This window comes from Oncorhynchus kisutch, linkage group LG13 (genome assembly GCF_002021735.2).
Source record: "Oncorhynchus kisutch isolate 150728-3 linkage group LG13, Okis_V2, whole genome shotgun sequence".
Classification (NCBI taxonomy): Eukaryota; Metazoa; Chordata; class Actinopteri; order Salmoniformes; family Salmonidae; genus Oncorhynchus; species Oncorhynchus kisutch.
This window is the reverse complement of record NC_034186.2, coordinates 57,728,413-57,753,581: the sequence shown is the minus strand read 5'-3', so window position 1 is coordinate 57,753,581 and position 25,169 is coordinate 57,728,413. Positions and strand designations below refer to the sequence as shown.

Below are 25,169 nucleotides of genomic sequence, written 5' to 3'. Positions count from 1 at the left end.
CCCAAAGGTGCTTCTGATGCAATTGCCTAACTTGTTTGTGCAGTCATGTGACAGTGGAGGGTGATGCCATAGAGTGTGAGGAGAAGGGAGAGTTCATGCTCATGTCTCCGTTTGAGAAGAGGGGGATGAGGGGATGGGGGTTACTTGTGAAGAGCAGTTTCCAAACAGAGAGTGACTACCATTGGGGGCACAGAGTGGGGGAGAGGAAGAGGGCATTTAGAGAGAGTCTGTGGTGGGGGATACGCTTCTAACCAAACCAGTAGAACCTGCTTGGAGATGTGAGATTCTCTAAAATGTTGTTGTCTTCTTATTTGACGACCCTGGCTTACCTGCGCTGAGTTGACAGCATGCTTTTGGCATGAGATCTCCTTCTCCTTCTCTTCGTCGTTCCCTCTCTCCTTCCCTTCTATCTTTCCTTCGCTCTCCTCCTCCTCTATTCCGGCCTCGCTCTCCAGGACACGGAATTCCCAGTCCTCGAACACCCGGCAGGCTGCATCCACCATCTCTTTCTCCTGGGAGAGAGAGAGAGAGGGACGGAGGGAAAGAGAGATGGAACAGAGAGAGAGAGAAAGAGATCGGGATGGAGGGAGAGAGAGAGACGGAGGGAAAGAGAGACAGAAAAGAGAGAGATGGAGGGAAAAAGAGAGTGTGATGGATGGATGGATGCAGAGAGAGAGAAAGTGATGAAAGAAAGATGCAGGAGGAGAGGAATAGACAGAAAATGGAAGAAAGCTGTCGATTAGTACAGAAAGAGCCTGTGGCTTAGAATACTAAAACAAAAAACAACTGGTTAGACCACTCCATTCAAGAACATTAATTAAACACAGACCATAAACCCTAAGTCCTAGGTCTCTAGCTTGTGTCCCAAAGGCCACCCTATTCTCTATTTAGTACACTACCTTTGACCAGGGCCGATAGGGCTCTTGTTAAAAGTACTGCACTATATTGGGAATAGGGTGCCATGTGGGACACATCCTCTGTCATCAGAATGACACGCCATTGTCAGTGTCACTGCCAAAATGCACAATGAACCCTTTGTCTGCCTGCCTGCATGTCTGTCTCAGATACCTCCATGACACTTTGACCTATCAGGTATGAAGAGGTACTACAAAGATAACTAGTACCGCCGACAAGAAAGAACATACAGTTACTGAAGTCAAAATAGAACGGAACTATGTCTTTGTGTCCCTGAGGCAAGCTTAGCTAGCTATCGTGTCCCAAGGCAGTAAGTCGTGAATGTGGCTGGGGTTATGTTCTATGGCGCTGTTGTTTGTTACGCTGTATCTTCGTCTTCATGTACTCTTTCCTCTTCTTCCCCCTTGGGTTCTCATGCAATCCTTTATAACCATGACCAGAGAGATTTGAATTGGAACACATGATGTTAAATGGGTTCCAACCAGAGGCAGTGTGAGACCATGCTGTCACTGGCACCTGAATTCAACTGTATATGAGGCTAGAGCAAAAGCTAGCTCTCTCTTGCACAAAGTTGACTTCACTTCAGGTCTCGGGGCAGGTGATGTCACTCTGCCAGGCAAGGCTACCTGTGAACTACCCCTACTACATCTAGCCAGACAAACAGGAAGAAGACGCAGTGCATTCTCTTTTACACACAGTCTCGTGGCAATGCATGAAATCATATCATATTCATACGGTACCAAACGGAAGAAAACGGACTGAAACAGTTAGGGACAACCTGGACTTAAGAAGCGCTCTTTTTCTTTTCTTTTGCAAAATGTTTTAAAACATTGCGTGCCTTAATGAATACCAACCCAGTCAGTGGACTGTTCCTGGATCAGTAAATCACCTGTTGTAGTTGGACCAGTAGATGCTCTCTCTGGCCCTCTGGCTGACTGGGGATCAGTGTCTCCTTCTCCTCCAACCTACTCCTCAGCTCCTCAACCCGGGCCCTCTCCACCTCCAGACTGGCTCGCTCCTACAGAGAGAGAGAAAAGAGGAGGATGAGGGATGAGAGAGGGAACAGTCATCCCTTTATATAAAGATTCATCTGTTTGTCAGATCATTCCACTGTCACATAGCTTAGGTCTATAGTGTAAAGTGTCACATGGAGTGACTCAGTGTCTACCTCACTGATATATAGCTACTCATGTTCAGGCCATATCACTCTCGAGTCCCACACCATGAGATTCAAACATACCGCCTGAAGACAGGATGCTTTGGATGGTATTGAATGGAGCTCTGTCTGTGTACCGCTAACCGTCCGTCAGTCTGTCTGTGACTGTCTGTCTGCATGGCTCCATATGCTCCTTGTGTGTACAGTACTACTGACCTTCTGTCTGTCCGTCTGTCTGTGTGTCTCCTTGTGCCTGCCTTCCTCCTGCAGTGTCTGTAGATCCAGAGTGTGTCTGCGCAGCTCGTTCCTCTCCTCATGCAGCTCCCCCTCCAACAGGGCTATCTCCAACTGCAGCTGGAGTGGCAGACAGGAGAGAGAGAGAGAGGTTAATCCCACAAAGAAGAATGCAGAATGTGACTTTGAAGGAGACATTAGCAAAAAGGAGTTGGTTTGAAATTGAACAGATCCAGAATCAGACTTCATCAGGTACATTTACTGAACAGCCACCACTCTTCATAAAAATGGTTTGATATGAGACACAATCAGGGTTTAACTTGGTTCATTCATTAATCTATCGGTGTCTCACCTCTATCTTTAGCTCCTCCCTCTGCTGGTCGATCTCTGTGATTCGCTGTTGCAGCATGGAGGGCAATAATAGGATCCTCGGTGACCGCACCTCCAAACGTTTGGCTGGAGACTGAGAGGTAGAGAAGAGAAGAAGAGACACACAGAAGATCTAAAAGTCCTACCGATGGCTCAGTTGGTTAGAGTGCGATGACTGCGGTGCCAAAGTTACCGGTTCAATGCCAGCGTTGGACACATACACTAATGTATATGTTGAGTTGCTTTGGATAGCAGGGTCTGACTCTGACCACATTACCAGAATAAACAACCAACCCAACCAACCACCGTCGACAAAGGTTAACGTGAGACCCACTCCTCCTTACCCTCTCACTCTCTGTGCTGCTGCTCTCGGTGTCTGACTCCACCCCTGAAGAGGCGGGGCTTTGCCCTCCAGCCAATCGGGTGACCCATGGCGGCCGCAAGCCCTGCTCCCATCTGCTCCTCGGGGTGTCTATATTGTGAAGGTGCATTTCTGTAGGATAGAAGGAGATGGGAGGTACATGACTTGATGGAATAGGGTTAGTGCTATCTGGGATCCTTGGACGTCCCTAACCTTGACCAGTACCCCTAACCCTTACCTTGCCCATTTTAAATGTGAACTTCAACAGGGTGACGTCCCAAGGACCCTGAATATAGTGGTAATGCAATACACCGCATGGTTAAGAGCTAAAGGAACCAGGTGAGAGTTCACAGAAGTGATACTACACTATGAGCAGTGTCAGCAGCACTAAGCACTTTCAAGCAGAATATCCCCCTGACTTCCAGAAAAGATGTTATAGTTGATGGAGAAAACACCCAGGAAAAAGTGAGAGAGAGGAGAGAACACAGGATGTCAGAAGGTGGTTTGGGATTGTATTTCAGGACAAGGACTGTTAGCACAAGGCTTTTGCTGAATGGACAGGGGGCACTGTACAGTAAACAATGCCTATTCACGTCCCAGCTTTTTTGAAGTGCATTGTGGGGAAGCATGGCACACAAATTTGAGTGGTCTTACAATAACCATACACAGATCTACATAGAAACAAGGGGATTCACCTTTGAAGTACTATTCACTGTACTATACACTGCTCCCACACAACACAAAGCCACATTATGAACGATATGCATCACTGGTGAGGTCTTAGACTGAGAATTCTCAGCGATAACTAGGTCATTTAATGTCTTTATGTCACTTGCTCATACGAGTGTAATCAGTAGTAAAATAGCAGCAAATATGTAACGACCAAGCAAACCGAGTGCACACACTCACACACACACACACACTCACACACAGACACGTGGGAAAATAGTCTGGATTCCCATTGTCCAAACCTTTCCCACCCTCTCCTTTTCCCCTCTCTACTCCTCTCATTCCGTCTCCCTGAACTCCTCTCTTCTCTCTCCCTTTCTTTGCTCCTCTCCTCCTGCTCTCTCTCTCTCTCTCTCTCCCTGCACAGGCCTTATTAGGCGATGGGGCCTGGAGGAGTGGTGGCATGGAGATAAATATACAACTCTGATATGAGTGAGGGCTTCCAAACACAGACTGGCACACTGACACAGAGACAGACAGGGGAGGGAGAGAGAGGGGGACAGAGAGTGGAGGAGGAGAGGAGACAAGTGGGGGAAGGGGGTGGGGGGGTGGGGGAGGAAGTGGGTTCTAAAATGTCAGAGGCCAGTGTCATATTTCCAGTGAGGAGATGGAAAACAGTCAGAGTGTGTGGCATATATCTTCACAGCGCTGTACACAGGACATACAATACTATGTTGTTTATAGAATAATGGTGCATGGCTGCATGCATGAACTATGTATATACTGTGTTTTTAAGTGTGTGTGTGTGTGTGTGTGTGTGTGTGTGTGTGTGTGTGTGTGTGTGTGTGTGTGTGTGTGTGTGTGTGTGTGTGTGTGTGTGTGGATGCATGCTGAAGAGGATGGCTACCATTCATCAATACCTATAATTACACATACATATTTGACCTAGAAATACTGTATTAGAGTGAATGCTGGTGAGGAGAAATCTTTGTTTAAACCAAGACTGACTCACATCCATTTGACCCAAACGGACGTTTGCATTATCCGGTTGAGATACACTATCAACAGTAAGAGAGACTGTAGTGTTGGAGAGAGAGTCATGCAGGAGTAAAGTCCATTCTGTCATGTCAGCACAGATGCTATTCAGAAGCAACAAAACAAAGGCTAAACAAACACACCAGGGTTGAGTCTGTAATGGCACCCTATTGCCTACTTTTGACCAGGGCCCATGGACAACAATACAGAGAAAAGAGAGGACGGGAGGGAGGGAACACAAAGAGACTAACTTCAAAGGATGAAAAAGAAAGTGAGTAGAAAGGGACATAATTAAGGGGAAAGGGCAAAGGTATAATAGAGAGGAAGATTAAACATTTTTGTGTTAATGTGCTGAAAACATGTATTGATTACAGAGGAGTGGCAGGAGAGATGAGAGAGTGGAAGAAACAGAGGCAGTCCCAAGGAGTGAGTGTGTGTGTGTGTGTGTGTGTGTGTGTGTGTGTGTGTGTGTGTGTGTGTGTGTGTGTGTGTGTGTGTGTGTGTGTGTGTGTGTGTGTGTGTGTGTGTGAGTGAGTGTGAGTGTGTGTGTGAGTGTGAGTGTGAGTGTGTGTGAGAGTGAGTGTGAGTGTGTGTGTGTGTGTGTGTGTGTGTGTGTGTGTGTGTGTGTGTGTGTGTGTGTGTGTGTGTGTGTGTGTGTGTGTGTGTGTGTGTGTGTGTGAGTGTTAAAGCTGTGCGATCCAATTGCGCAAAATTTCCTGAACTGATGCGATACCGATAAATAGATTGATAAGTTTATAACATTAATGTGCACCAGTTTTTTGTATTACCCTTTAAACTACTACTACTAGTTTGATGGTTGTAGCATCACGTGTCCCATTAACAATCACACATATTAACTAAATGTATTTCATTTCAAACTTCTCTAGTATAGACTACTTATCGCAATGAACAATATCAGCATGGTCGGTATGGTCGTGTCGATCATTTTCAGTTCATGGCCCCAGCTCTAGTGTGTGTTATACAACTACTGTCCTATCTGGAGGTGACACAATGCGTAACCCTCAAGTCCGAGGTCTGAAGACTCACTCACTCAATCTCTCACACTGTAGTGCTAATCTTTCCCCTCCACTCAGCAGTAACCAGCAACAGTTGAAGCATCATACCCCTAGTACACACACAAGAACACACACGCCCTCTCAACAGTGATCGATCATACACGAACAGAAGCAAGGATTCCACAATAATTCGATTCCACAATCCTTACTACCGACACACAAACACACAGAAAGAGAGAGAGAGAAGAAAGTACACAATTGGAGTTCATTCATACTTGTCCCTCCCTCTCACTGCAGTTGGTAATATGCAATCATATCTAAAGAAGTGGAAGCCTGTTCACTCTTGACCCACCTGTGTTAACAGGATTACAGGACTGTGATTCAATTCAATCAACTGTATTCATCCCTGAGGGGCTATTATTGGTAGCAGCCATAGGATACTGATTTGTGTGTGTGTGTGTGTGTGTGTGTGTGTGTGTGTGTGTGTGTGTGTGTGTGTGTGTGTGTGTGTGTGTGTGTGTGTGTGTGTGTGTGTGTGTGTGTGTGTGTGTGTGTGTGTGTGTGTGTGTGTGTGTGTGTGTGTGTACGAGCTAATGTTCTTCCTCTAGCTCCTTTGACCACTTGAGGTCAGGTTTGGATCCTGTTAAACTTCAGCTGATGGAATCATCATCAACCCCCTTACTGGGTGACAACGCTCATGTGTCGGCCTATCAGCCTTAACTATCTGAAGAGGACAGGCTGCAGCCACAGTCATAGATATACAGTTCAACAAACTCTGTTTGATCATTTGATGGTGGCCATTTTGTCTTGTGTTGGAACGTTCATGGAAGATGTTCATGTACATGGAGAATCATTTGACCAACTCAGTGACAGCAGAATACAGCAGTAGTCCTACAATTAGGGATGCACGATACATCGGTGAACATATCGGAATCGGATGATATTAGCTAAAAATGCCAACATCAGTAATCGGCCCGATGTCTAGTTTAACGCCTATGTGAAAAACGATGTCAAAGCTGATGTGCATTACAATATAACATAGGTACGTGACGTAATGACGCCACGTAAAATGTTACGCTACAGGTGCAACATAGAATTCCTAACCTAGTCCACAATGTTTGCTGTGTGAATCGAGCAGTAAACAAGTCGAGCAGAAATTTTCAGCAAGACAACGCAAAGGCGAAATCCATTAACGCCAAGATAATGGTATTCATTGCCCTTAACAATTAACCATTCACTGTCGTGGGTGACGTTGGCTTTCGCGACTGGTGAGCACTGGTACACACTAACGTTACCAAGTGCACTATTGTTCAGATGTTGCCCTACTGGAGTTACACAGTAATAGCGTCACTGCTTTTAGCTTCACGACATACTATGGAGTTCTGTTTGGGTCTTTGCGTGTCAAAAGAGATACATGTCAAATAACACTATTTCACATTAAATAAGCTTTTAATTTGACACGTCGGCAGGGTAGCCTAGTGGTTAGAGCGTTGGGCTAGTAACCGGAAGGTTGCAAGTTCAAATCCCCGAGCTGACAAGGTACAAATCTGTCGTTCTGCCCCTGAACAGGCAGTTGACCCACTGTTCCTAGGCTGTCATTGAAAATAAGAATTTGTTCTTAACTGACTTGCCTAGTTAAATAAAGGTAAAAAAAATATATATATATAGAATGTTGTGTGTTCTGAATTTTCACTTGCAAGCCAAGCACCACCACTACTATCAGTAGCACTGTCAAAGCTGTACAAAAAAATGAATTGAGCAATTATGACTTTGATTATTCAGTTACATTTTTGAATGAACCTTTATTTAACTAGGCAAATCAGCTAAGAACAAATTCTTATTTACAATGACAGCCTAGGAACAGTGGGTTAACTGCCTTGCTCAGGGGGAGAATGACAGATTTTTACCTTGTCAGCTCGGGGATTCGCTCTAGCAACCTTTTGGTCACTAGCCCAACGCTCAAACCACTAGGCTACCTGCCATTTAAGCAATAGACAGCAACATCTTAACAGGTAATTAAATGACACAAATTTCACATGAATTTAACAACAACTTGCAGGCATTGGTTTCAGAACAACAATGACATTTATTTTTTATTTTTTTCAAAAACACTAAGACTGGAAGGGCATGTGCCTGTGTCTCACAGAGTCACACTGACTGTGACCATAGTTCCCCAATATAATTGTATAGAGAAATTACAAATAAAAAGTAGGCTAAGCACTGTGTAGCCTATTCAGAACCATACGTACATTCACAATCAAAACAAGTGACAAGAGCTAGGCTATGTACAGTGGCTTGCGAAATTATTCACCCCTTGGCATTTTTCCTATTTTGTTGCCTTACAACCTGGAATTAAAATGGATTTGTGGGGGGGGTTGCATCATTTGATTTACACAACATGCCTACCATTTTGGAGATGCAAAATAAAAAAAACTGTGAAACAAACAAGAGATAAGACAAAAAAAAAAAAAACTTGAGCGTTCATAACTATTCACCCCCCCAAAGTCAATACTTTGTAGAGCCACCTTTTGCAGCAATTACAGCTGCAAGTCTCTTTGGGTATGTCTCTATACGCTTGGCACATCTAGCCACTGGGATTTTTGCCCATTCTTCATGGCAAAACTGCTCCAGCTCCTTCAAGTTGGATGGGTTCCGCTGGGGTACAGCAATCTGTAAGTCCTCCCACAGATTCTCAATTGGATTGAAGTCTGGGCTTTGAATAGGCCATTCCAAGACATTTAAATGTTTCCCGTTAAACCACTTGAGTGTTGCTTTAGCAGTATGCTTAGGGTCATTGTCCTGCTGGAAGGTGAACCTCCATCCCAGTCTCAAATTTATGGAAGCTTGAAACAGGTTTCTCTCAAGAATTTCCCTATATTTAGCGCTATCCATCATTCCTTCAATTCTGACCAGTTTCCCAATCCCGGACGATGAAAAATATCCCCACAGCATGATGCTGCCACTAACATGCTTCACTGTTGGGATGGTGTTCTCGAGGTGATGAGAGGTGTTGGGTTTGCGCCAGACATAGCGTTTTCCTTGATGGCAAAAAAGCTCCATTTTAGTCTCATCTGACCAGAGAACCTTCTTCCATATGTTTGGGGAGTCTCCCACATGCCTCTGGGACAACACCAAACATGTTTGCTTATTTATTTCTATAAGCAGTGGCTTTTCTCTGGCCACTCTTCCGTAAAGCCCAGCTCTGTGGTGTGTACAGCTTAAAGTGGTCCTATGGACAGATACTCTAATCTCCGCTGTGGAGCTTTGCAGCTCCTTCATGGTTATCTTTGGTCTCTTTGTTGCCTCTATGATTAATGCCCTCCTTGCATGGTCCGTGAGTTATGGTGGGCGGCCCTCTCTTGGCAGGTTGGTTATGGTGCCATATTCTTTCCATATTTTAATAATGGATTATAATGGTGCTCTGTAGGATGTTTAAGGTTTCTGATCTTTTTTTATAACCCAACCCTGATCTGTACTTCTCCACAACTTTGTCCCTGACCTGTTTGGAGAGCTCATTGGTCTTCATAGTGCCGCTTGATTGGTGGTGCCCCTTGCTTGGTGGTGTTGCAGACTCTGGGGCCTTTCAGAACAGGTGTACATATACTGAGATCATGTGACAGATCATGTGACAATTAGATGGCACACAGGTGGACTTTATTTAACTAATTATGTGACTTCTGAAGGTAATTGGTTGCACCAGATCTTATTTAGGGGCTTCATAGCAAAGGGGGTGAATACATATGCACACACCACTTTTCCGTTTTGTAAATTTCTTAGAATTTTTTGAAACAAGTTATTTTTTTCACTTCACCAATTTGGCCTATTTTATGTATGTCCATTACATGAAATCCAAATAGAAATCTATTTAAATTACAGGTTGTAATGCAACAAAATAGGAAAAACACCAAAGGGGGTGAATACTTTTGCAAGGCACTGTAGCGGGACAAACTTAGGAAACAAAATACTTAAGTATGGCATGCCGTATGCGTGCCTGAATGCAGAGGGTTTGTTTTCACTATGTGTTCAAAGCAAGGGCACCAGGGAAAAATGTTACACACACAACACATGAACACAACTGTCCTGCTAGGGGTTCAATTAAACATTCAATTAAAGATACAGTCCACACTCTCACTGTCCCTGGTGGCCAGACCAAGTATAAGCACAAACAAACAAAACCTTTTACACCAATAAGTATAAGTATATTATTTGTACATGTTTGGTCATATTTGTCTTACTCTTAGTTTTTTAAGAAGGGTACACTAGCAAACACATCCCCCAGAGTTTTCCAGGGAATTTCAGGGTGAAAATCAAATGTATGGACTGTGCCTTTAACATTTGTCTGGCTGATATTGAGCAAAAGCTGCTGTCACCTGAGAAACATAAAAACACCTGAATTTTCTGCATTGGTGAGCACTTTGCTGCACTATCCTCAAGAAAGGCATCAGGTGTTACAATGTTACATCCATAACCCACCATCAATTCAAGTAGCTAAAGTGTATCTCTTCCTTGAGTCCAAATGAAACGTACTGTCATCCGTGTATGCCATTCTGCATATTGAGGGACAAGTATGTAATCAACATACTGATTGTGATGAATTGTGCTCCATTCAAACCGACTAGTCTGTCGGCTTCACAATGGGCTAGCCCAGAATGTCAATAGCGGTCAATTGTAACAATGAAGTACATTTACATCAGTAACAATGAAGGGCATTTCCATAGACTACAGCTACTGTATTGCTCAGGTCTCTAGTACTCTCCAGAGGATTACAGCAGAACCATCCAACCCCCACCGGACCTGTTAGCCATGAGCACATTGTGACATCTGACAGATCAGGTTCCCTGGAATAACTAGGACGCGTCCAAAATGGCACTCGATTTCCTTTATTGTTCGAAAAGCAATGCACTATATATCAAATCAAAAATCAAATCAAATGTTATTTGTCACATGCGCCGAATACAACAGAAAAAAATACAATGTTCGGAAGATGGAAGAATCCTGGAACATATTCCAGTCTGTGCTAACAAAACAGTCCTGTAGCTTAGCATCTGCTTCATCTGACCACTTTTTTATTGATCGAGTCACTGGTGCTTCCTACTTTCATTTTTGCCTGTAAGCAGGAATCAGGATAGAATTATGGTCAGATTTTCCAAATGGTGGGCGAGGGAGAGCTTTGTACGCGTCTCTGTGTGTGGAGTAAAGGTGATCTGGAGCCCCCCCCCCCCCCCCCCCGGTTGTACATTTAACATGCTGATAGTAATGAGGTAAAACTAATTTATTTTCCCTGCAATTAAAGTCCCCGGCCACTAGGAGCGCTGCTTCTGGATGAGCGTTTTCCTGTTTGCTTATGGCGGTATAACTCATTGAGTGCGGTCTTAGTGCCAGCATTGGTCTGTGGTGGTATGTAGACAGCTACGAAAAATACAGATGAAAATTCTCGAGGTAGATAGTGTGGTCTACAGCTTATCATGATATACTCTACCTCAGGCAAGCAAAACCTTGAGACTTCCTTAGATATCGTGCACCAGCTGTTGTTTACAAATATACATAGACTGCCACACCTTGTCTTACCAGAGGCTGCTATTCTATCATGCCGATAGAGCATATAACCCGGCAGCTGTATTTTATTAATGTCATCGTTCAGCCACGACACTGTGAAACATAAGATATTACAGTTTTTAATGTCCCGTTGGTAGCTTATACATGCTTTTAGTTTGTCCCGTTTATTTTCCAGTGATTGTGCGTTGGCTAATAGTACGGATGGCAAAGGCAGATTAGACACTCTTCACCTGATCCTCACAAGGCACCCCGATCTCCTTCCGCAAAATCTCCATCTCTTTCTCCTGCGAATGACGGGGATGAGGGCCTGTTCAGGTGTCTGAGGTAAATCCCTCTCGTCCGACTCATTAAAGAAAAATTATTCACCCAATTCAAGGTGAGTAATCGCTGTTCTGATGTCCAGAAGCTATTTTCAGTCATAAGAGACTGTAGCAACATTATGTACAACATAAGTTACAAACAATGTGAAAAAACAAACAAAATAGCACGGTTGGTTAAACGCCAATAAAACAGCAGCCATCCTCTCCGACGCCATGATAGATTTGTGTATGTCAGAAATGACACCCTATGGTCACCTTTGACCTGGTCAAAAGTAGTGTACCATATAGGGAATATGATGCCATTTTGGACCCTACCCACTGGGCACAGACGTCAATTCAACTTCTATTCCTGGTTCGATGTAAATCCATTGAAAATATGTGAAAACAATGTTGATTCAACCAGTGTATGCCCAGTGGGTAGTGACCATTCCAGTCTCAGCTGTATGACCTCAGAGCCCACTTAGCAATGCTTCGGTGGTCTATGGAGGGCTACAGTAGTCTAAGGAGGGCTACCAGGAAGTTGTCATCACCACGCTGTGTCCTGACACATCAGGTTCCCAGGAATACATGGTGACCAGTCTGAGCTGTATGACCTCAGAGCTATGACAGAGCCCACTACAGGGGGACTATGGGCTGAGAGAGGAAACTGTCATTACCACACTGGGGCCTGAGCAGGAAGAGCAGGTGAGAGGAACCAGGGTAATATTCATTAGGGCACCCAAACATGTTTTAAAAACATGCGTTTCTTATTTAATAAGTCCAGGAAGTCCCTCCCCACTTCAGTCTGTTTTTTCCCCTTTGGTACCAAGTGAATACAACCTAGGCTGGACAGCATTGTGAGGGGTCAGTCTGTCTGTCAGATGAGAGGTGAGATATCATGACTAACTGTCTTCTAGGTGTGAGGGCAGATAGGCCTATTGTTAGACTCCTAGAATGATACTGTAGCTGAGCCAACTGGCTACTGTTGGGGAATACATTTTTTTTGTTTTTAGGGGACCAAAGGGTTGAAGATTAAAATAAAAGCTAGGATCATTGATTGTTAGGGAAGATGATTAGTTGTATTTCCTGTAAGTTAATTAGCAAGTAAGATACCCTATAGGCCTAATTGTTTCTCCAATAAAGTAGATTATCACACTATGATACCACTGCATTAATAGAATAATTCATACAAATGTGACTTGTGCATATTTCAACACTGCAAAACGGACTGGAATGGTCCGAAGACACCACTAATTACACAGACGTTGAATATATGCTAGTTCAACAACATTATCAGAGATTCCAGTGGGCTGAGCAAATCTCTCCGTTCTGAGGTCAGCGAAATAACGGCCCATTAATGACAGGCTTAGGTCCCAGATCTAGAGCTGTCTGTACAAGTGCAGCCAAAAAGGGGCGTGAGAGAAAAAGAAAGAAGGAGAGATTGAACACAGAAGAGAGATATGTGCTCCCGACTCCCCTGACGGCTACCCACCCAGGCAATATTTTCTCTCCACCTCTGTCAGCGTCATCCTATACTTCCCCTCTCCTTTGTTTACACGATGCGCCCGATGGAAATGATAAACAATGATAAACCACATTTATCAGAAGAGTCTGGTAAACAAATGTGAGTTTACATAAACTGAGGAAAACAATGCCATGGGAAAGGAGGTTTGGGACATTAAGAAAAACATGTTTGAATTAGAACCAGATATGGTCCTCTCATCGTTTCACAGTGAAAATTATACATTGAAAAGCTATAGGCCTGGAGGACATGTTTAGCCCATCTAACTACTTATGCTCAAGCACAAAGTCCTGAATATTGGGTAATCAAATAGAATGTTGTCATAGAATCTTGAGTATCTGGATGTTCATAATCATACAACCAAGCATTCTGACATTTTAAAAACTACTAAACTCCCCAAAAAGTTGTTCTTTAAGTTATAGCATGTCCACAACTTGCATAAATAGTTTTTTAAAAAGTAGGCTATTTGGCTTGGTGTGAACTAACAGACTAATGATAGCTGTACTATTTACTGTAGTCCATTTATATAAATGGCATAGGCCTATCGTTGACTTATAAAAATAGTTTAGAAAGTAGGCTACAGTAGTCTACTGGCTTTCTGTAAACATAATCAGAGATACTGTGTTCCATTTATTACATGCTCTGTCAAGTTCAAAGTGACCATTCCTTCTCATGACACCAATGAAGTTCATGTATAAACAGACGACCACTTACACTGTAGGTAGCTACTGCGGAATAATAATAATCTTAGCGTTATCAAATCGCGATCATTCACCAGCTACAATGTATCAAACTACAGCGACACAGAACAGAAACACAGAACTAATGCCTTACCTGAGAATATGCCGTTCTCTCTTCAAATGCGTTTTTGTTGTGAGGAACGTGTATTCTTGTCGCTGAATTTGAAGAAAATAGACGCTCATAAAAACAAGAGTGACTAAATAAAGAAGTGATGGGTTTGGACCGGGCGCGCGCTTTCGCTTTCAATCATACGAACTATATCCAGATAACTTTCAGAGTTTCTGTTTGCTGTCATATCCCGTCTGAATACCTTTGATGTCTATATTTTCCTCTCTCCTCTCTCTCCCAGTGAAAATGACAGATCGTAGTGAGATGTCGTCAACAGGTGAAATGGAATGCATGTGAGGCGGGCACACTGACCGACACAAAGTTGGTGTGAAAATGCGCCTGAGCGCGTCACTAACTGACTACACAGTTTCTGTGGTCTGTTCGTGAGGGGGCTCCGCACTGAAATGAGAACTCTGATCTGGGATTTCCCGCGACGACATGGCTTTGTCATTGTAATGGCTAGCTATAGGCTAATACAAAAGCAGTTTGGCCTGGCACCCTGCCAACACACCTCGCGGGTTTTGTGTCACTCAATGCCAAGGGCCCTTGGAAAGCGTCAATAGCTGCCACGTAAATCTCTCCTCCACTCTCTTTACTATACCCAAAGGGCCTTTATCAGCCCCTGCCTCCTTTAACAGTTCTGTCTCAATGAGCTGATAGTGTAATCATAGACTATTCCCTCAGTCTTCCCCTAAACAAGGGCATGTGGACAGGGTGAGAGAGAATGCCTGGAGTTGGGGTTGGTAGCAGACAGTGAGTGGGCAAAGAGTGAAAGGGGTAAAAGAGAGAGCAGATGGAAGGGGCAGGGTACAGACTGGGTGAAAGAACAGCTGGTGACTTGTAAAAAGCACAACAAAGTCAAAAGAATGGTGCCTTTTTTTCACAGGCGAAACACTGCCACAACAACATGTTAAGTTGCCTATTGTTTGTCTATGTATGTTTTTGCTTCAATTTTTTAAGTACAAAATAAAACATGGCTTAGGTGTGATGGCAACACTGGTTACACCCTGTGCATTTCAAAACAATGAACGCAGGCGTTTCTGTCAGGCGGTAGGTGAAAGAAGAGTTGCCTAATGTAAATGTTCTGTTTGTCTCTAGTGGTGACAGGGACAGCTGGCAGATGAAGTGGTGTGAAGATGTATGTGACAACAACACATTGTCATTTTTCTTCAGACTTCTAGTTCTTTCTTTTTTTCTCTCACTTGGAATACATCTTCTCTATTTCCATCCGAAGGTTACAGTAGAAACCTAAAAGTTCAGTCATTTCACACATGGTGTGTCCGGTGTCATTCAATGCAGTCAAAACCAAGCTGTCACTTTTGTCACAGCATCAAAGGCATGAACTGCTCAGGTAACCATACTCAAATATTTACACACAGAAGGAAGGGTACAGTACCTTTGAGAAGTATCTGAGAAGTCTGAGCTCACAGTGGACCATTATTATGAAATGATCAGGCAGGTTCAGAGACAGAGACACGGTTGAGTCAGAGCCAGACACTCCCATCTCCCCAAACCTGTCTACCAGGTAGAGACTAGTCAATGGGGCGTGGGACAAAAACGAATGTAGTATGCTACTAGGCTAGACACACAGCTAAGAGGAATCCTAAGGCTAAGCCGATTATGTTGATGTATTCAGGACATTACAATATGGTATTATATAAAGAGGGTGAGAGAATAACAAGATGATACCGGATAATTAAGAGGTAGATAGAGAAACAAGCACACAAAGGCATGGCAATGACGTGTTTTGGACTCTCGCAATGGAAACTTGGCCCACAGTGATTTCAAATGCAAAATAGAAGAGTTAGGTTTTCCTGGTATGCAAAACGGCCATGGCTGGCAACAGTCAGAGTACTGTGTGTGTGTGTATTGCCTTGACTAGGGGATGCTGGAAAGGCCATGTGGAAGAGCTCAATTGTGTCAGTCAGCATTCATGAATACTAAACCATGAACGGAACCTTCTATCAGTGCATTTTCGATAAGTTACACTGCAATTTATACAGGTGTAGTCAAAGAAAGAGTTAATTCAGACATTTACATTTGAACAACCTTGATTTAATATAAAACTAGGTCATCTTAATGTTCACATTTTTCCAAGAGATTGTATTATAAAATGTTACAATGTACATGGCAATGTTTAATGATCATTAATGCATATTTTACTATACAATTTCAGTATATGTACACCCACCAAATCATGACCACTGCTTTTTTCCCCATAGGCAAACAAGGAGGAATGTATGTTCAACTTGGAAATAAAATATACACAACATTAAGTTGTGGCTGGGTGAAAATCATTTCCCTCTTCCTCCCTAGAGTGCTTAAAGTGAAATCCTAAAATCGATTTGCCATTCAAACCTCATGGAGTCCACACACCAGGTTTGCAGGCACCGCAATATCTGGCAGAGAGAGAAATAACAAATCAACATCTTGTTTCTATCAGTGAATTAAGGAGAGCTTACACTAACAAGTAATCAAATCGATACGCAAAGGACAGTTTGAAAGAGTACAGTATGTGTAACATATTGCCATCTCTTCACGGATAGCTTTGTCATGCTCATTCCCGTGATAAGGTTTAAGTGAGGTGAAAGACCACTGATAATAACTCTATTGTAACACAATAGTTGCATATAATCTAGATACTAATAGACCCTATAGTAATATAATATTATTACATCATACACAACAACAGTTTCTATTGTAATAGAATAACTGTAGAGTGTCAGATACCGATCTTAGCAGGCTTGGGGAGGTTCAGGTTGGTCATGATGTCCACAAACTCTTCTACGGTCTTGGTCAGGCGGGGGTTAAACCTCCTCTCCTCGCCCACGGTGGAGGCCGTCTGACCTGCAGCACAGGGTTAACAGACCTGTTAGCAATACATCACAATGATGATTCAATGACTACACTCAACTGTAGAACCCACGGTCTGATCTGGCTTAGGAATGACTCAGAAGAGAACAGAGATGAAAATGAAAGTAGACAAATGGTGAAGGGTGGTGGTACAGTACACTGGACAAATTAACTTTGTAAAGTCTATGGAAAGGAGTGTCATAGCACTGCGAGAGTATACAAGCCTTCTGGGTCTGCTTGTACGAAATTATTGGTGAGACTATCCCCAAGAGCATAGATGTAGAAAAAGGAAATCTTGCAAGGAAAGGGGTCAGGGGATATACACATTACACTGGAACACAATAACACTTTTGCATAAAGAGGATGTCTTGTCAACCTTTGTAGTCATGTGCAGGGAAGACGAGGCACTGAGGAGGTAATGTGAAGATCTTCCGGTGGACTGATTCATAGAGCCTCCTAGAGCAGCCTGGGAAGTAGATAAACAAACAGATCAGGCTTGTTTTCATTGGACCCGAAACAAACGGACTGAAACAGGGAGGGACTACCTGGACTTGTCTGATAAGAAACACTCATTTGTGTTTTTCCGTTCCAAAACATTTTCCGTCGCATATCCTATTGAACATAAACTACGCTTCAGTGACTATTTGAGATCAGACTACAACTGGAAAAAAAGTCTACAATACTGCCACATTGTGTCCACTAAGCATAAAACAATGCAACAAGTGTGGGTGAGGCAATGATCCACAAACTTCTCATGCATTGTTTAAAAACAGTTCTGACCAAAGAATTGGGAAACAATAGCATATAGGGATGAAAGTCTGTGATATACCCTGATAATAATGTGCATGTCTAGATATATCACCACAGAGATCAAAAATCTGAGAGAATATGACTGAGTCACACTATAGTACTGTGTTGGCTTTTCGCATTGTTATGTCCAGCATGGATTCAGTCTTGTGGATGCCCAACCAGGCCAGTGCATTGCAGTACATTTTGTCTTGGCTCTGCTCGGTTTAGCTTAGTGGTGTGGAAAAGGTTAACATTACCCTGCTGGAAGTCTGTCCTTCCACAGCCCCTGATTAGCAGTGTGTCCCCAGTGAAAGCCATGCTCTGGTCCCCTGTCACCAACGTCACACAGCCGTCTGTATGTCCTGGAGTCTCCCTCACCGTCAGATACTGAGGGACGAGAGAGGCAGTAAGAGGGATTACAGAAAACAAGGGAGGGGGAAGTAAAGAGGAGAAAGGGAGTGTGAAGGAGAGATGAAGGTGAATAAGGCCCAAGCATTTAAAGCAGTGGACAGCAACCCTGGTACTGGAGAGCAACAGTACATGATGTATAGGCTTTTGTTTCAGCCCAGCACTCTTACTCAGTTGAACAAAAAAAACTGTAAACCTATGACTCTCCAGGACCAGGGATTTTGGGTGAACACAAATTGGGGTAGGCCCAGACCCATACTGTATGCTCTATAGCTGTAGGTAGGTCTGTCCTCACATGTTTGCCAAAGCTGATCTTATCTCCCTCTGATAGCATGATGTCTGCACTGGCCCCGCTGTGCTTGGAGATGGCACTCTTCATCCCAAACAGCCTGTTCTTCAGCTGTCCCGTGCCTGTGATGTGGTCTGCATGGCAGTGAGTGTTCACTAATAGGTGGGGGGGGGGGGGGGGGGGGGGGGGGTGTACAGTGTGAGTCATATGTCATGCGCTGTGCTAGCGAGCGCGTGCTTGTCTATGTTTTAGAGACATCCAAGTTACCTGCCACTTTCAGGTTGAAACCCAGTTCCTCTACGAGTTTCAGATCCCTGTCCACTGTCTCCAGTACTGGATCAATGAGGACCGCCTCCCTGCTCTCTGTATCAGCCAGCAGATAAGTGTAGGTGCTGCTCACCGACTCAAACAGCTGTAAAGGTTGGAACAAGCAAGGACAGGTGAGTGAGTAACCATAGGTTATAAACGATGAGGGGGCAGTACAGTATTCTATTACATAACACACATCATGCCTGTATATTGATCAAGAATGATAATATCTGGGTGTGTAGTCTTATAGTGATAAGGGGTTTGTTGTTTTAAGGCTGCAAGTCTATGTCAAGAGTCACCGTCAAGGTGGATTTTCATACTTTGAGGCGGTCCCACATGTGGGCATTCCTGCATCTGCAGGAACCCCTCTTTATCCTTCTATTGGTCCATTTTTAAACTATGACTCCCGTATGGAGGCGCTCATGTACAGTAGGTGGCGGTAATGCACCATAAAGTTGCCAACCGCGGATAAACTCCACAGAAGATGCGGGGGCGACAACACCGGTGGCTAGCTAGGGTAATGGTAGACAGTGTCCTTCGTCCCTGCTTGTCGGGCACTGTTTTCCCGTATTTCTGTTAACGAGGATAGGGGGGCGACACTGGTAGCTAACTAGCTATCTAGGACACCGGTAGACAGTGTTATTCTCAATACTTTTATTTCCCCTTTGACACACATTTTAATCGCATAGACAGACAATCAGGGGAAATACAGAATATAAAGTGTCACACAAGCATGAAGATGGGGTACTTGTGTTATAATGTAATTAGCTACGATGCTTTTCTTGGTTTCACCTGGTTATCTTAGTTTAGTTTGGTTTATTTAGATTGGAATTATCACAAATCTAGTGATTTTTTTTGCCAGAAAATGTGTAAACACATGTCCTCCATACGAGTGGCGATTTGAACACGCCCCCTCTACTACAGCTTGCTAACGTTACATTGTTCCACATTTTTTTAAACAATGCAATAACGAAGGATGCCTGGAAAATACGTTCCCCCTAATTCTCATGTTGACCAATTGCAAAATACTTGATTACTTGCACTGAATTTAAAAAATATATATTTTCAACAAGTCGGCGGAACCCAGTTGAAACTTCAGCCTAGAACTTTTACGCATGCCAAACTTTGGCCAAAAGCAAAAAATATAAATTGCAGTGGCTAACTCACCTGCCTGAAGAAAGGTCCTTTTCCCAACTCCATCCTGGAGCAGTAAGGTCGTATGATGACCGATTCCAGAGGCTGCTTGCTCGTGCGTAAGCCCGGGCCGATGTGGGCTGGAACTTTACGCGAGTACCCGGTTGTTTGGAGCCACAGCGTGTAGGCCAGCGCAGGTTTCAGCCGGTTTACAACTGAACACATTTTTTCTTCACTGTTATTTTTAACTGTCACTTTTTTGGCTTCCTACTGGGCGACGGGCAGGGGTAGAAATCCCAAAACTGAGCAGACGAGTTTGACTAGTTTGTTGTGCCCCAATCCTCTGTAGCTGTCCGTTGCCGTGGAAGTATGGTTGCCACAAATGTTGTAGCTATATTGACTTATTGTGCAATAAATGTGTAGTGTATCCAGGAAGTCCCATAAATCTGATAAGGGAGCCTACTCCTTGAGAACCTCCAAGCACTAGAGCAGAGGACATGTGCAAGCTGTCAACCCTTCAACACGCGCGCGCGCGCGCGCACACACAGAGAGATAGGGGGTCAGAGTTCGGTGTGTCACTATGACTGTGCACATGTGTATTCATATAACAAGGTACTTTACACTACGTGACTATTGTCAGCAACTCCAGATAGGAAACAAACCCAGTCCCAGTTGAATCCAACAATCCATCCATTAGTATGGTAATTAACCATATATAATGGTTTGAATAAGAATGTGCTTTCAATAAAATTATTGTCAGATTAAAGGACATTTTTATTTAATACAAAAATGGAATGTGAAGCAAAAGTACATCAAACTTTAATATTTTGCAGAAATGTAAGTGGTCATATTGCTGCTAATAAATCTAGCTGTCAGAGGTACAATACATTGTTTTTGGGGTTCCAGATTCTTCAAATGTGTCCACCTGTAAAAGAGTCAAAATCATAACATGGAGTGGAGCATTTTCACATTCAGAGAAGCACTGACCCAGTTCTGTGTGACTGGTGCATCTACTGTAGCTATGTACCTCTACATATTTGTACATCCAGGGGAGCAGCTGTGTGACCCTGGTGTAGACTCCTGGTTTGTTGGGCCGACCACAGCCATCTCCCCAGCTCACTATCCCAGCCAGCCTCCAGTCCCGCTCCCCTGTCTCACACACCAGTGGGCCTCCACTGTCTCCCTTAAAACCAGAGAAGACCACATATGAATTCATATATGCAGTTTTTGGTGTGTGTGTGTGCTTGCGTGCGTATGTGTGTGTGTGTGTACCTGGCATGAGTCCACTCCTTCCTCCATGGTGCCAGCACAAAGCATCCTGTGAGTGAGGTAGGAGCCATAGACATTTGGGTAGGAACACATGGACTGGGCTATCACTTGCACCTGAGCCTGTCGCAGCTCAGACCATACAGAGCCCGAGAGAGAGGCAGACAGACCGAGGTGGAGTAGAGAAAGGAGGGGTAAAGACAGAGGAGAGAGATAAAGGAGAGATTATACAAATAGGAATGTTATAATGGGAAAGAATGAAGAGACAATCATCAGGTTATTGAATGAGATTATGGGATGGAAGGGAACATTGTCTTCATTCTGTGATTATGGAAAAAGTGGGGAAAAGGGAGAGGATAAAGACAAGGCGCAATAAATTAGAGTGATCATCCAATCAGTTGAAATCATAAGGAAGTGGTGTGAGAATATTTCTGAACGTGGCTCACCCCCTCTTTAGTGTAGCCCCAGCCAGTGATCCAACAGGGGGCACCAGGAAGGAAGGACTCTAGGACTGGGCATACACACTGGTCGAACCCCACCTAAAGCATCACATAACACAACACCATGGTCATGTTCCTTAGGACACACTGTAGTAAAACTTTTTGCAACAGAAAACAAGAGTTTCTTATTAGACAAGTTCAAATAGTACCTCCCCATTTCTGACAGTTTTCTCCGTTTTGTGCAGCACATTGACTGTACTGCACTGACGATAAGCTCACATGTACCCAATGAATCAATGGTTAAATCAAAAAGCGGCCCTGAGAGGTAGTATTTTCACATTCTACTTTTAATATAAAAAAATCAAACCCACCATCTTAGCACCATGCTCTACCAACTGATATACTTGTTGTGTTGATATAGTGTTAAGTTGTCAGTTAGATTTCATGCCGGAGAGAAACCATGAATATGACAAATGCCAAACAGGAGCAGGTGAAATCAGAATAGGAGTAACCATACATATAGCCATATAACCTCCGCTGAACAACCTTCATCATTAATTCTTCTCACCGCCCATGTCAGCCACGGTGCGCAGTATCCCAAGGTCATAGTCGTTGTTGTTTATGGAGAAGCTGGGGTGATAGAGGATCTGCAGTGCTCTGCAGCGTTGGCCCGCTGATGTGTCCGTCAAACTGAGCGTGTCCAAAGCCACCTGCCACTCTGACTCCTGCAACATGTTGTACCTGGGGTATGGAGAATGCAGGGAAATAGAAGGCACATATTATCTAATATAATAAGTACAGTTTCCATATTAAGACAGCCTCAGAGTCTAAAGGAGTTGTTGAGGAAGTCATAATATGGACACCGGAATAAAAAATAAAACATTTTTTCTCTCTCCCTCCCCCTTACTGGATGAAGCAGTGGGCTGCAGTAATGATCCAACGTGGGGTGATGATGGTCCCCCCCACACACGTTTCCCTCTCCAGTGTAAACTGCTCTGCCAGCCCCACTTGTCCTCTGCTAACATCCCCCCGACAATCCTCCAAGCCTTCCGACCAGCACCAACTGAACCTAGGCAACCTGAGGGAGAGTGGGATGGGGGATGGGTGCTTCAACAAATGAACTGTCAACACAGACATAACCTGAACACGTTATTCGGTTATGCAAGACATTGTTCAGTTTGTACAATATTGACTCGTGGGATCAGTTACTTATTGTCATTGTGTGATAGCCAGTCATTTAGCCAGTTGTCTACAGATTGCTTGTTCATTTGAACGTACCAAGAAGACCTATACAATTCTGATGTATCAGCGGATTGGATGGCATTACCTGCACGGACGTTTCCTGTCTGGTTGATGGGTTGCTTGGGCAGCAGGACTGGCATTGGGACACTGCAGTTCCCTTTAACGCCACATGGCTGCACAATGTCTGTCAGGTTGGGTGGGAAACACAGGAACTTGACTGAGGAGGAGACGAACACGATGCGAAGGAGAGTGAGCGAGGACGAGGTAAAAGGGGTGTTTGTTGAATGCTTGCATCCTTTTGTACTGTCAAATGCTGCTCGTCTTGGGCGGCAGGTAGACTAGCAGTTAAGAGCGCTGGACCAGGAACTGAAAGATTGCTGGTTCGAATCTCTGACCTGATTAGGTCAAAAACCAATCGATGTTCCCTTATTGTGCCTGTAAAATCTGTCAATGTAACCCTAATGGTGCCTGTATGTCGGCCTGGATAAGAGTGTCTGCTAAATGACTGTAAATATATTAAGATATGACATTGTGTCTGAAAATGTTACATGCCATAAAAATCCTTGCTTTCTCAAAGCTTATTGGAGGAGAGGATGCAAGGGACCTCCTCCCCCAATGAGCTTTGAGAGGAGTTGAGTGAAAAATGCTCGTGATGTTTTCAGACACAGCCCGGGTCTACAAGCACTGTATTGTCATTGAAGTTACCTACAATAGCAAAGAAGGATGAAGACGGCGATGAAGGTCGTAAACATTGTCAGACTTGAGGGGCCAGTGCACCGCGGGGGCTCAAGATCCACAGTAAGAAGGGAATAGAATAGAATAGAATAGAATATTCATTATTTGGAATAAACTGCTGCATTCTTTGGATACCTTGAACATTCAAGTGCTTTTCACAAGAATGCGCATAACCTTCATGGAAAAGAACAATACATTTCAAAGACGTATGTCTGGCCCTGTGTGGTTGACGTCTGCAAGCTTTCATGGTTGCCCAGGAAGGAGTTGGAACATTTATGCAATCAACAATGTGTATTATACAACCATGGAAAGGTTCATGGTACAGCCAGGGGGACTGTGGTGCTCAAGTACAGACACTTAAAGGGTACATTCACCTACATGTAAAAATGAAGAAAAAAAATCTCATTACAGTGAAAGTTGTTTAGGTGCCTATGGAAGCAAAGCATAGATAAATCACAACTTGACATGAGCACAAGATAATCGACCAAAAGCCTAGTAAGACTTGGGGCATATTCATTACTCCAATTCTGTTGCAAAACTTTGTAACATTTGTATTAAATGGAAGCAAACGGAACAAAACGGGAAGGGACCTACCTGAATTTGTCCAATAGAAACTCTTGTTTTGCTCCCGTTTGGTTTATAAACGGTAAACAGTTTCCGTAATGAATACACCCGTGTATTCAAGTCTCTCTCTCCAATACGGCACAGTATCCTACCTGGCTCTTCATCAGGGCAGTCTTTGGGGAGTGCTAGCCCAACAGATCCTTCATCCACTTCAGATGGCTTCCTCTGTGGGACCTCCAGAGGGCGATTACAGGGAGGGAGGGGCGAGGAGGTCTCTGAGCAGGCCAAGTCCGGGGGTTGGGGGGGTGAGGGGACTACCTTTGGGGTTTGGGCCTCCATGGGTACCTCAGAGGAGGACGTAGGGGGATCAAATCATGCTTCTGTTCAGGTAGAGGCTGTTGGGCCTTTAGATTCCTCTCAGAGGGGCGAGGTGTTGGGGTTGCGTCTGTCTGATGGGCATTGGGAGGTGGTGATGGTATGCCCATTCCCAAGTGGTAAGTGGGATTCCCCATGAGTGCAAAGAGTGTAGAGGATGGTAACTGGAATACCCCCACTGGTACACCCCCAGTGGCAACATTGAGGGAAACCGAGGGGCAGGTTCCGAGGGATGGGGTAAGGGGCTCATTGCGTGGACGTTGTGCATGTGGAAGGAAAATGGAGGCCTTCATATCTATACTTGTGAGGTCTGGGTATAGGAGTTTCTGAGGGGGTGGTGTGAGGAGTGGTTGGGCGAGGGGGGTGATAGCAGAACGATGCTGTAGGGGTTGGAGGCATATGACAGGTGGTGGAGGAGCAGAGAGGGTATGCGGCTGGGCAGGAGAGCAGACCAGAGGGGAGCTTCAGCAGAGATATAGACACGCTTTTAAGAACGTGTACAATGGGTTTTAAGTGTGAATGTTTACATCTTGACTCAATCTCTGTTCTCTGCACACACAGGATTTATTAACATATCTGTATACACATTGTCCTCCAGAAGTTTTGTGCTGTCGGTTCTGAATCGACAGAATTGTGTGCATGAATGAGAGTTAGAGAGAAAATTATAAGAAAGAGCATAATTGCTATAATAGAGCTATAAAGAATTAGAAGCTTGCTGGGAAATCAATCAAATACCACCCATTGTAGATTAGGCAAGGACATTTTGTTTACAAAAAAAAAGTGT

The 25,169-nt window shown here is 44.0% G+C and overlaps 2 protein-coding genes across 3 annotated transcripts in view; both read right to left on the bottom strand.

The window, feature by feature from the left end:
• The window catches only part of LOC109902119 (pleckstrin homology-like domain family B member 3), a 28,860-nt gene extending 13,376 nt beyond the window's left edge, over window positions 1–15,484 (bottom strand). The window contains exons 1-6 of one of the 2 annotated variants that reach the window (XM_031786631.1): window positions 15,378–15,484; window positions 3,019–3,167; window positions 2,658–2,768; window positions 2,288–2,425; window positions 1,805–1,933; window positions 330–512 (exon numbers count right to left, since the gene is read on the bottom strand). In XM_031786631.1, the coding sequence (XP_031642491.1) occupies window positions 330–512; window positions 1,805–1,933; window positions 2,288–2,425; window positions 2,658–2,768; window positions 3,019–3,165 (708 nt within the window). In that variant the 5' untranslated portion in view covers window positions 3,166–3,167; window positions 15,378–15,484. Of the gene's footprint in view, window positions 1–329; window positions 513–1,804; window positions 1,934–2,287; window positions 2,426–2,657; window positions 2,769–3,018; window positions 3,168–13,966; window positions 14,392–15,377 lie in introns of those variants that run through there. The other variant, XM_020498214.2, reaches the window with a different exon arrangement.
• A 530-nt stretch (window positions 15,485–16,014) lies between these two features.
• Window positions 16,015–20,353, bottom strand: LOC109902120 (persulfide dioxygenase ETHE1, mitochondrial). The gene is made up of 7 exons (XM_020498215.2): window positions 19,797–20,353; window positions 18,588–18,732; window positions 18,327–18,475; window positions 17,881–18,010; window positions 17,211–17,300; window positions 16,712–16,828; window positions 16,015–16,380 (listed from the first exon to the last, which is right to left on the bottom strand). The coding sequence occupies exons 1-7, from the start codon at window positions 19,986–19,988 to the stop codon at window positions 16,334–16,336; spliced, it is 870 nt and encodes a 289-aa protein (XP_020353804.2). The 5' UTR covers window positions 19,989–20,353; the 3' UTR covers window positions 16,015–16,333.
• Window positions 20,354–25,169: the final 4,816 nt, after the last annotated feature.